General features: G+C 38.0%; 1 protein-coding gene across 5 annotated transcripts in view; it reads right to left on the bottom strand.

Moving 5' to 3' along the window:
• Nucleotides 1–12,029, bottom strand: part of RPS6KC1 (ribosomal protein S6 kinase C1) — a 186,261-nt gene that overhangs the window by 59,519 nt on the left and 114,713 nt on the right. For 4 of the 5 annotated variants that reach the window (XM_002717514.6, XM_089312180.1, XM_070055300.2 and 1 more), the window contains one exon: nucleotides 9,383–9,475. The exons of the other annotated variant lie outside the window; for it this stretch is intronic. In XM_002717514.6, the coding sequence (XP_002717560.1) occupies nucleotides 9,383–9,475 (93 nt within the window). The remainder of the gene's footprint in view (nucleotides 1–9,382; nucleotides 9,476–12,029) is intronic. 5 annotated transcript variants of the gene reach the window in all.

Below are 12,029 nucleotides of genomic sequence, written 5' to 3'. Positions count from 1 at the left end.
TGGTTAGAAGACTTTCTCTCTCTCTCTCTCTCTCTCTCTCTCTGCCTCTCTGTAACTCTGCCTTTCAAATAAAAATAAATAAATAAATAAATAAATCTTTTTAAAAGATGATATTATTAATTATCATCAAAGTTTATTCTGACTTTATAGTTAAAATCTATGGGCGGCCAGCGCCACGGCTCAATAGGCTAATCCTCCACCTAGCGGCGCCGGCACAACGGGTTCTAGTCCTGGTCGGGGCGCCAGATTCTATCCCTGTTGCCCCTCTTCCAGGCCAGCTCTCTGCTGTGGCCAGGGAGTGCAGTGGAGGATGGCCCAAATGCTTGGGCCCTGTACCCCATGGAGACCAAGATAAGCACGTGGCTCCTGCCTTCAGATCAGCGCGGTGCGCTGGCCGCAGCACGCCAGCCGTGGCAGCCATTGGCGGGTGAACCAACAGCAAATGGAAGACCTTTCTCTCTGTTTCTTTCTCTCATTATCCACTCTGCCTGTCAAAAAAAAAAAAAAAAAATCTATGGGCAAGCTACATTCCCTTCAACAATACAAATTAGTTTATGGTTATTAACATTAGCTGCACAATCTGGCACTATGAGTGACTACACCTGAGCCTGTGGGTCATTCTGAAATCCTTAAGAAAACTCCCTCCTCCCATCCGCATCACAGCATTTCAAACTGTTTCATGCAAGTGTCCTATCACTTCTTCCTCATTCACAATGACTGATGTTCCACTGGACTCTTAAAAGCATGACTTCTATCTATCCCATTTGCATCCCTCCTTTCAATACGACAACAGTTTTCAGCACAGTGTTTTATGACAGCAGCTATGTACCACAGAATCAGCCACTAAACACCAGAAAGTATATCTGACACCAACTTTTTTGCATCATCCTCAAACATAGACAATAGCCATAATGAATTAAACCAGGCATACAAAATGATTCTACTTAGGGCACAGATCCCAAAAATGTATCTGATAGCTTAACTCATTCCATAAACAGCCTGTAATTGATAAAATGATCAGAAAGTACAGAACAGTTTGGGCACAAAAAAAGCGATATATTCATGTGCCGAGTGCCAGTATACACTTTAAAAAATTGGACTTTTTTAAGTCTATTATAAAAAGTAACAAAAATTGTTATATAGTAAATCAAGAAAATGGTTTTCTTCATAACACTGCAGATTTCAGCTTGTAGAAGAGACAGTCCAGAGATATTTTATTCTGATATACCCTAATGATGCTAAAATGGAATCCTCTAGAAATATTAACATGAAAAATAAACTGTTGTGCTCCAAATATACAAAGGATGCAAGTTCTCTTCTTGATATAAAAAAACAAACAAACAAAAAAGCCTGATTAAACAGTACTGAAAGCAAAACTTAAAGGAAAAAAAATAAAAGATAACAGAAAAACATTTGAGATCATACATAAAATTAAAAAGCAAACTGACGGGTGGGCATCTGACCTCTCCCCTCCCCAAATGAGCAAAATTCAAGAAATCAATTCAACATATATTTGCTGAATGCCTATTATGTGCAGGCACAGTATTAGAGATCAAGGGAAAAGCTATGAACACGCCAGATGTGATCTCCGCCCTAGGGAAACCAAGTTCAACATGGAAGAGGGCAATCAACAACAGTCTGGTAAGCACTACGCTGAGGAAGAATAGCAGTGTCTGAGGCAGACACGGAACCACCAAGGAACCCCTGCAGGCCTGGAGAGTGGCAGAGCAGGACCTTCCAGTATACACATTCACTGGTAAACTCATATGAGACCGTAATCTCTCAGAAATAGTTCTGGGATGGAAAAGGTACAAAAGAAGGTCCCGTTATAATGCAGGTAAAGGCTACCAAAAGTCATTATAAGTTAGATGTTAACAACACTATGATCTCATTTGAAGTCACAGGCTAATGGGACCTTCCTGTGCATATTAGAATAGAAAAAGGAGAGGAGCAGTGTAGGCAAAGATTTCAAAAAGTTCATGGAAATGAACATTATGAAAACCTATGCCTAGATTTCAAAAACTTTTTGCACCAAAATAAACTGGCTTTTAATTCCATTTTTACATGAAATTTTTGAAGTCTCTTCACTTATCAAAATGCAAAACCAATTTTTAATGGTCATCAGGGTTATGAGTGAATTATATCTTTTTCACTTCAGCCTATTGACTTTTGTATATTAATTTTGTATCCTGTAACCTTGCAATAATCATTAATTCCAGACATTTTTGTATTCGTTCAGATTTTTTTTTTTTTTGCATAGACAAACATACCATCCGTCAACAAAGACAGTTCTATTTCTTCCTTCCCAATTTAAATACATTTTAGTTCTTCTATTCCTACTTTATTAGGTAGGACTTCCAGTACTGTTAGAAAAGCATGGTGGGGGCCGGCGCTGCGGCATGGTAGGTAAAGCCTCTGCCTGCAGCACCAGCATCCATATGAGCGAGCTCCAGTTCCTTGCCCCGCTGCTCCTCTACCTATCCAGCTTCCTGCTAATGGCCTGGGAAAGCAGTAGAAGATGGCCCAAGTGCTTGGGCCCCTGCACACAAGTAGTGGACCCGAAAAAGGCTCCTGGCTCCTGATCGGCTTAGCTCCAACTGTTGCAGCCATTTGTGGAGTAAACCGGCAGATGAAAGACCTTTCTCTCTGTCTTTCCCTCTGTAACTCTACCTCTGTCTATAACTCTACCTCTCAAAATAAATCAATAAATCTAAAAAAAAAAAAAAAAAGCACATAAGAGGAGGAGACATCCTTGTCTTGTTACTGATGTTGTCAGGAGACTTTCAGTTCTGCACCATTACCTGTAATGTCAGTTTAGGCATTTTGTAAACATTCTCTTCAAGCTGAGGAAGTTCCCCCAAGTTAAGTTCTGAGAGCTTTCATCAAGGGTGTTACATAATGCCAAATGCTTTTTTGAACATCTACTGATAGAATTATGTGATTTTTCTTCCTAGCCTATGGATATGCTGGAGTATTTCAGTTTTTCTTTTGTAAAGATTTATTTGAAAAGCAGGGTGACAGAGAAAAAGAAAGAGAGATCTTCCATCCACTGGTTTACTCCCCAAATAGCTGCAACAGCCAGGGCTGGACCAGGCTGAAGCCAGGAGTCAGGAATTCCATTTGAGTCTTGCACATTGGTGGTGGGGTCCCAAGTACTTGGGCCATCTTCCAGTGCCTTCCCACGTGCATCAGCAGAAAGCTGGATCAGAAGCTAACCAGCCAAGACACAAGCTAGTGCTCTAACATGGAATGCTGACGCTGCAAGTGGAGGCTTAACTGGTTGAGCACAATGCCGACCCTACCTTAGTTTCTGAATGTTGAACCTGCTCTGCCTACTGTGATAAATTCCACTTGGCCATATTTTATAACACTTTTCATTCACTGTTGTATTCAATTTCTAACATTTTAATGAGACTTTTTCAAACTATGTTCATGAGAGACACTGGTCTTTCATTTTTATTTCTTGTAATCTCCTTGTCTGGTTTTGGTATTAGGACAATGCCAAGCTCACGGATTGAATTAGGAAATAATCTTTCTTCTTCTTTCTGTTAGAAGACATGATAGACAATTGGTATAATTTTTCTGTTCATGCTTGGTAGGATTCAATAGTGAAAACACACACTTTCTATACTGGAAGGTTATTAATTATTGACTCAATTTATTCAATAGCTATACACTTATTTGGATTGCTTGCTTCTTCTTTTATGACTTCTGACAGCTTATGTCTTTGAAAGTACTGCTCAATTCCATCTAGGTTATCAAATCTGTGATTACCAAATTTGAGTTGCTCAAGTGTTTATTATTCTTTTAACATCCATGGGATCTGTCGTGATGGTCCTTCTTTCATTTTTATTCTATTTTTCTTAATTATCCTGACTAAAGGCTTATCAATTTTATTGATATTTTCAAAAACCAGCATTTAGTTTTGTTTATTTCTCTATTAATTTCCTGTTTTCTCTATTAATCCTCTATGATTTCCTGCATTCAATTTCATTAATTTCTACACAATTTTTATGACTTTTTCCATCTTCTTACTATGGATTTAATTTGCTTTTCTATTTATAGATTCCCATGGTAGAAACTTAGATTACTAGATTTAATCTAGATTTCTCTCTCTTCTAATTTATTCATTTAACAGTATAAAATTCCTTCTAAAAACTGCTTTTACTGCATCTCATAAGACAACTGAAACTTTGTCTTAAGATACATTCTTCAACCCATGTGTCATTTAGAAGTATGTTGCATAACTTCTGATATTTTGGAATTTTCTACCTATTTGTGTTATTTAGTTTAATTCTGATTTGACAGCATACATTGTATATTTTGTATTTTAAATTTGTGTAGGTATGTTTTATGGACAAGAATGTGGTCTATCCTAATGAATATTCTGCATTAGTTTGAGAAAAACATGCACTCTTCTGGTTTTGGATGAACTAGTTTATGGACATCCACTAAATCCAGGTAGTTAAAGTGCTGTTGAATTCAACTGTGTCCTTAATGATTTTCTGCCTGCTACACCCACTCATTTTTTAAAGAGAGGTCTTGACAAATCCAAATATAATAGTGGTGGCCAGTAATGTGGCATAGCAGGTAGAGCCACCACCTGCAGCACTGGCATCCCCTATGGGCACTGGTTCAAGTCCCAGCTGCTCCACTTCCAATCTAGCTCTCTGCTATGGCCTGGGAAAGCAGTAGAAGATGGCCCATGTCACTGGGCCTCTGTACCCACATGGGAGACCCAGAAGAAGCTCCTGGCTCCTGGCTTTGGATTGGCGCAGTTCCGGCCATTGTGGCCAATTGGAGAGTGAGCCAGTGGATGGAGGAAGACCCCTCCCTCTCTCCCTCTCTCTCTCTCTCTCTGCCTCTCCTTCTCTCTGTGTAACTCTTTCAAATAAATAAATAAATCTTTAAAAAAACAAATATAATAGTGGAATCATCAATTTCTCCTTGAATGTCCACCAGTTTTTGCTGTACCCTCACCTGCCTCCCTCTTGAAAGCCTCAGAGGATTTTTCTCCAATATTCACTGTGAGAACCTAGCTGAGGTCAGGGGTATTACTTAAGAATAACCTGGTTTATAACTACAATTGCTGATGAGTGTGTCAAAACTGTGTATCAATTTGGGGAGCACATGCATCCTTTCTTTAAAAATTTTTTAATAGATTCATTTATTATTTTTATTTGAAAGGCAGAGAGAAAGGAGAGAGAGAGAGAATCTTCCATCCACTGTTCACTCTCCAAAAGACTGCAAAATCCAGGGTTGGGCCGGTCTAAAGTCAAGAAACTGAGTCAATCCAGGTCTTCCACATAGGCAGCATGAACCCAGGTACTTGAACCATCAACTAATGCATCCAGGGTGTGCAAAAGCAGGAAGCCGGAATTGGAAGAGAAGCCAGGACCAGAACCGAATCAATCACGCCAGTATAGGATGCAGGCATCCCAACAATTTAACTGCTGTGCCAAACACCCATCTCCAGAATTCATATCTTTACTACATTGAATCCTCTGGTTATAAACATGGTTTTCCAATTATTTACATCTTTAATTTCTATCAGGGTATTTTGAAGTTTGTTTACAGCATAAAAGTCCTACATGGGAGTCAGCTCTGTGGCACAGCTGGTGAAAGCCCTGCAGCGCCAGCATTTAATAGAGGCCCTGGTTTGAGTCCTGGCTATTCCATTTCAAAAACAGCTCCCTGCTAATGTGCCTGGGAAAGCAGCAGAGGATGGCCCAAATCCTTGGGCCCCTGCACCCATGTTGTAGACCCGGAAGAAGCTCTTGGTTCCTGGCTTTGGATGGGATCAGCTCTGGCCATAGCAGCCATTTGGGGAGTGAATCAGTGGATTGAAGACCTCTCTCTCTCTCTCTCTCTGTAATTCTTTCAAATAAAAAAAATAAATCTTTTAAGAAAAGTCCCATACATATTTTGCTAGATTTATAAAATCTACTACTTTTGTATTATTAGAATGATTATAAATAGTATTTTATTTTAATTCCAGTTTTTATGAGTTTGATGGTAGTATATAGAAATACTAACAAATTTTTCTATGCTCATTTTTTTCTATCTTGCAACTTTACTGAAATCTTTTATTCCTGTTTTATGATGGATCTCATGGCTTTATATGTGTTGACTGCTACCTTTAAACAAGGAAAAGTATTTATCTTTCTTTCCAATCCCAATGTCTTTTACTTCATTTTCTTCCCTTATAGCACTATCTAGAACTTCCAATATCATGTTGAATATCAGGACTAAAAATGTGTCTTGTTTCCCATCTTGGGAATAAATCATTCAGTACTGACCATTGGGTATGATATTAGCTCTAAGTTTTATGTAGATATCATTTACCAAGTTGAGGAAAGTTTCCCTTTCTTCTGTTTTTAGAGAAGTTTTGTTCATGAATTGTCTTTGAATATTCAGATGCTAATTATGTATCAATTGCTATAATCATGTGACTTTCTTCTTTATGCTATTAACATGGTTGGATTACATTGATTTTCAAATATTTAATCCACCTTGCATTGCAGGAATCAACTCCATTTGATTATGGGATATAATACTTTTTTAGGTATTGCTAAGTTCTACTTTCCAATATTTTGTTGAAGATTTTTGTTTTTTCATAATGAACTCTGATGCTTAAATCCCACATTGTTTATCTATGTTAATGAAAGAGTATATAACTCCAATTAAAGAACAGAAAGTCACTTACTTCATTTTGAATACTAGATCAATGCACAGCTATGGAATTACCGTCCCCACGGGAAGACACCTTTTTGAATCTTGTACCTCGTACCATTGTGTGCACTGAAAATGGTACTAGGGAGCAGTCTCAGATTACACCAGTAGGTGTCACTCTAAATATGATGTATTTAAAATTACTTAAATTTCAATTCATTTATTCAACAAATATTGAGTGCCCATTACATGCCAGACGTGATTCTAGAAGCTGAGTTTACAGTGGTGAATGAGAAAGACCCAGGCTTTGTCTCATGTAGCCTACAGTCTAGATACTAGTGAACAAATCTGCTTTGTTTACTTTCTAAACAAAAGTTTGTAAAATCCCATTCCTAACACAGTTCAATTCAGATCTGTACTTTTCTAAGTTAATAGATAGCATGCAAAATAATTCATCAAAACAGATACGATAATAAGAATCCAAGAAAATGTGTTCTGCAGGAAGTAGATTAACATTCTGTATATTTTCTCACATTTAGAATTTATGCAACATTTCTCTTCCAAACTTCAAGTTCCTAAAACCAAAATTTTAGATATTCCTCCTTACAATGGAGAGGAACCTATCTTTAAAAAAATTCAATTTTTAAAAAAATCTACTGACCCATGGATTTTTTTTTAAAGATTTATTTATTTATTTATTTGAAAGTCAGAGTTACAGAGAGAGAGAGAGAGAGAGAGAGAGGTCTTCCATCTGCTGGTTTACTCCCCAACTGGCCACAACAGCCAGAGCTGCGCTGATCCAAAGCCAGGAGCCAGGAGCTTCCTCCAGGTCTCCCACACAGGTGCAGGGGCCCAAGGAGTTGGGCCATCCTCTCTACTGCTTTCCCAGGCCACAGCAGAGAGGTAGATTGGAACAGGAGCAGCTGCGACTCAAACCGGCGCCCATATGCGATGATGGCATTGCAGGTGGTGGCTTTACCCACTACACCACACCACCGGCCCCTAATCCATGTTTTTAAAAGTAGACATTATATTACAAATTTTAAAAACTTTTAAAGCTTGCTAATTCCCAAAATACGTATTTCCTTATCTCTTTAATTTAAATAGTTAATTTTAAATTGTTAAATGGAGGCCAACGAATACACAACACACTTCCCAGGTTAACAGAGTAAAGACTAATCAATTATGCCTCTACTGTCAAAAGTTCTTGTTTGGACAAACCTGTTGAGACTCATAGCTTCACCCAAGATTTCTTGTTGAAAGTATTAAATCTAAGACAAGGGGCAGAAACTGTATATCAAGAAGGTACACTAAAAAAAGCTTTCTTAAAAAAAAGAAAGTACACGTATCTACACAGAAATCAAGAATCTAGTACTACTCAATTATCATTTTGTTTCCATCTACTTGTAAATACAATGTTCTCCAAACTGGAAAAGTTAGAGAAAACATAGCTAAGAGGCTATCTCAGAATTATGATAGAAGAAAGGGGGCTAGAAGAGGAGAAGAACACATAATCACATGTATAGTTTAGAACAGAAAATATACTCAATGAACATTAGGTTATAAATGAATACTAAGGTACTTCAAAAAATGGCTGATGGTGGGAAAGATATAAATTAACTTATACCTTAATATCAAATAAACCATTTTCTTCTATTTTGAATAGTTACATAGTAATTGATCAAATACATTTAAAATATAGGTTGGGGTAGGAATCTGTCTACCAGTTGAGACACCAACTGGGATACTCATGCCCCATACTGGGAAGCCCAGACTTCAACATGAAGCCCTGCTCCTGACTATAGGTTTCCGCTGATATAGACCCTGGGAGGCAGAGGTATGGCTCAAGTAATTTGGCTCCTGCCTCCCATGTGGGACTCCCAGCCTTTGGCTGTTAGAAATCTGGGGAGCAAACCAGCAGACAGAATCAATCAATCAACATCTCTTTCTCTCCCACCCCCATCTGTCTCACAAATAAACAAAAACAAGGTTTACTGTCTAAGATTTTTAAATTAATTTGTAAACTATTAAACAGGGTCAGTACTGTTACTTACCACATCTGAGATGTCATCAAATTTGCATGCAATAATGGCAGATATTGCTGTTAGCTCAGTATTTTTATTGCAAACATAAATTTTTTGAGAGGTGGGATTGTTTTAGTGGAAAAAGCCAAGCTATTGGGTTTTGGAGTCACAAAGATTAAGGTCTGAATCTCCAAATTAGTTATGTGACTTCTGGGCAAGTTACTTAAGTTAGCTCTAAACATCAATTTCCCATAAAGATAAAAACAACAGGATTAGGAGAATCTGACACGCAGTAGGTACTCAACAAAGAACAGTTATTAAGAAACGCCGCCTTTCTCTTTACTATTAGACTATATCAATGCATGTTGAACAATTACCAACTCACAACATTAACCCAAAGTGCATCTTCACCTTACTACAACACTTTTATAAAACCAAACCCCTTACTCGACAGAATGCCAACAAATATGTACCCACTCCTTTAGCTCAAATATATTTTGCATGACCTTACATGAATTGCTTAGATAAAAGCTTTTTCTAGTCTGCTTTTGTTATTTTAAAGTGCAGATGCATTTGAGTCATTTTCTCCTTTTGTTTCATATCCTTAAGATCCAAAGCTTCAAAGACAAAATGTCAGCATGCAGTCGATTTATGACTAAACTCTTGAAGAGACACTGAAGAATTACCTTGTCAATCACCCCAAGGACTCTGAAGGCCTTCAGCTCCTCGGCAGGGCTCCTTAGGTTCCAAGGGGGCCTTGAACTTAGTAATCCTGGAGGCTAATGGAAGATATCAAAGATTACACATCAATCAGGGAGGTACTTGAAGGAAGACTGCCTGCTGAAGCAAATGCCAGGCCAAAGGAAACTAAATTTATCATAAATCAGAGAATGGAAAGATAAAAGGAAGAAGTTTGTTTGTAATGAAAAATAAAAAAAAAATCAAAAAGAAAAAGTAAGGAAAAAGTTGCAAGTAAATAACTCATAACATTGAAAACAAAATTTTAAAAAGAAAAATTAATGAGCTGATATAGTTTCTAGAGCAATATTTTAATTCAGGACTACACAGCTAGCATGAAACTTTTTCAACAAACAGGTAACTTGAGACAACAATCAATCACAGCCTTATATTTACCCGATATGGTACAAGAGTAGTTTAGAAGGGGATAACTAAAAACCAATGTATTAATGAATAGAAGTGGGGCAGGGAGAGGGGGAGAGTAACAGGCCATTCTCTGTCATCATGAAACTATGTTCTTTTAATGTTATCTTATACATATCTGCTATATGTTTTAAAAGGAAATCAGCAGATTCAAGTTCAAGCAGCAAAATTACTGGTAATGATAAAAAAAAAAAACCTAAGAAACTCCATCATATAAACAATCATTACCAGAATTGAGGTTAAGAGATGATTTATGGGAATTTTTCAGCAAATGTCTGAACATCTGTGATACAGAAAAGTCTTTTAGCCAAAAAAAAAAAAAACCAAATGAGATCAGTGAATATAGAAAAGCATTTCAGCACCCTAAAAATTAAGAAATAATACTAACTTGTATCTATTGGTTTTAGTTTTTCTCTGTCAGTAAAATAAGCCGTCATATTAGAAAAACTCGAAGAACACCTCCATCTGGCATTTAGAACCAGAAAGGATTGCTCTATAAACCCCTGCATTAAAATGGTGATGCTGCACAGACTGACAGGAGACATGCAGACGTCCGATCTACGCAGAACATGCCTTATAACATTATTAAGAAGCCATGAGAATACAAAGGAAACATTTTGACCTCATAAGCAGAAGAAAAAAATACCCTGATTAACCTAACATCGTAAGAGAATTACCGAGATAGCTTCTGGACATTTCAAGAGCCCATGCAGGTCAAGATCACTTAGACAGAAAGCTCCTAGAGAACGGGAAATGTGCCTTATTCATCTTCATACTCACAGTGCCTAGCATGTTTTCATTCATTGAAAGGAGTGAGGGAGAAATAAATAGAGGAGGAGGAGGAGGAAGAGAGATGGGAAGAGCAGAGAAAGGTTGCCTGGAAAAATCAGATGTCACTTACAACTGGGAAACTACCACCTGTGCAGTTTTCTAAAAGCAGCAGTTCTAATCGGTTTTCAATTTTTTGTGTGCTTGTTTTTAGGTTTAGCACACCAATACTAATTACAATGTATCTGATCTAGTTATGTTTAAAAAAAGGATGACTCTTTAGTTTTTAAACATACAACTTGAGAAAGCTGATGACAATAGTAAACAGATTGGGCAATAATCTTTAAAACTTATTTAATTCATGCCTCTTGGATAGGTTTCATGAACTACTTATTAAATATTTCACTTCATGGAATGCTGAGCTAAATGCCATAAAAAAGTTACATCTCTGTCTCGTTAGAGCTTAAAATCTAAGGGGAATTTTTAAGGCTATAAGAACATTTGGGAAAGTATTTTAGTGTTACACATGTAAACAGACATATCAGAGAAACAATCTCTTCTATCTACAAATTTATACTGTATTGATCCCTCATGCTCCCTATGTACGGTTCTCACAGGAAATCAATATTAGAATCCCCACTTCACAGATAGATAAAGGGTAACTCAGAATGGCAGGAATGTTTACGGGTAGTCAGAAGAACAGTGAAAGATCCTAGAACTCACCTCCTTACTCTACTGCCTGCCAGCTATTATACCACACTTTCTGATCATCAGCACGTCATCTTCCTCTGCTATATTTTCAAGAACGTGAAAGAACGCTTTGTGATTTTGGCAAAAGGAGTTTCAGGGAAAGGCTACAAGGGAAAAAAAGAATACTTTCGGGCCGGCACCGTGGCTCAATAGGCTAATCCTCCACCTAGTGGCACCAGCACACCGGGTTCTAGTCCCGGTCAGGGCACCGGATTCTGTCCTGGTTACCCCTCTTCCAGGCCAGCTCTCTGCTGTGGCCAGGGAGTGCAGTGGAGGATGGCCCAGGTGCTTGGGCCCTGCACCCCATGGGAGACCAGGAAAAGCACCTGGCTCCTGGCTTCGGATCAGCGCAGTGCGCCAGCTGCAGCGCGCCGGCTGTGGCAGCCATTGGAGGGTGAACCAACGGCAAAAGGAAGACCTTTCTCTCTGTCTCTCTCTCTCACTATCCACTCTGCCTATCAAAAAAAAAAAAAAAAAAAAAAAAGAGTACTTTAAATGATATTCTTATCCATTACTCTTGTCTTTGAAAATATGGCCAAAGACATCCCTACCTTTTGATTCATTGATGCCATTGGAGATTTCCATTTCCAAAGAAAGGAACAGGTTCCCTTTGGCAATTTCAACAGCAAAGAAAGGAAACTGTAAAATCTCCAC

Source organism: Oryctolagus cuniculus, chromosome 13 (assembly GCF_051225735.1).
Source record: "Oryctolagus cuniculus isolate XC-2025 breed Fujian yellow rabbit chromosome 13, ASM5122573v1, whole genome shotgun sequence".
Taxonomy (NCBI): domain Eukaryota; kingdom Metazoa; phylum Chordata; class Mammalia; order Lagomorpha; family Leporidae; genus Oryctolagus; species Oryctolagus cuniculus.
This window is presented reverse-complemented; position numbering and strand designations above follow the sequence as displayed.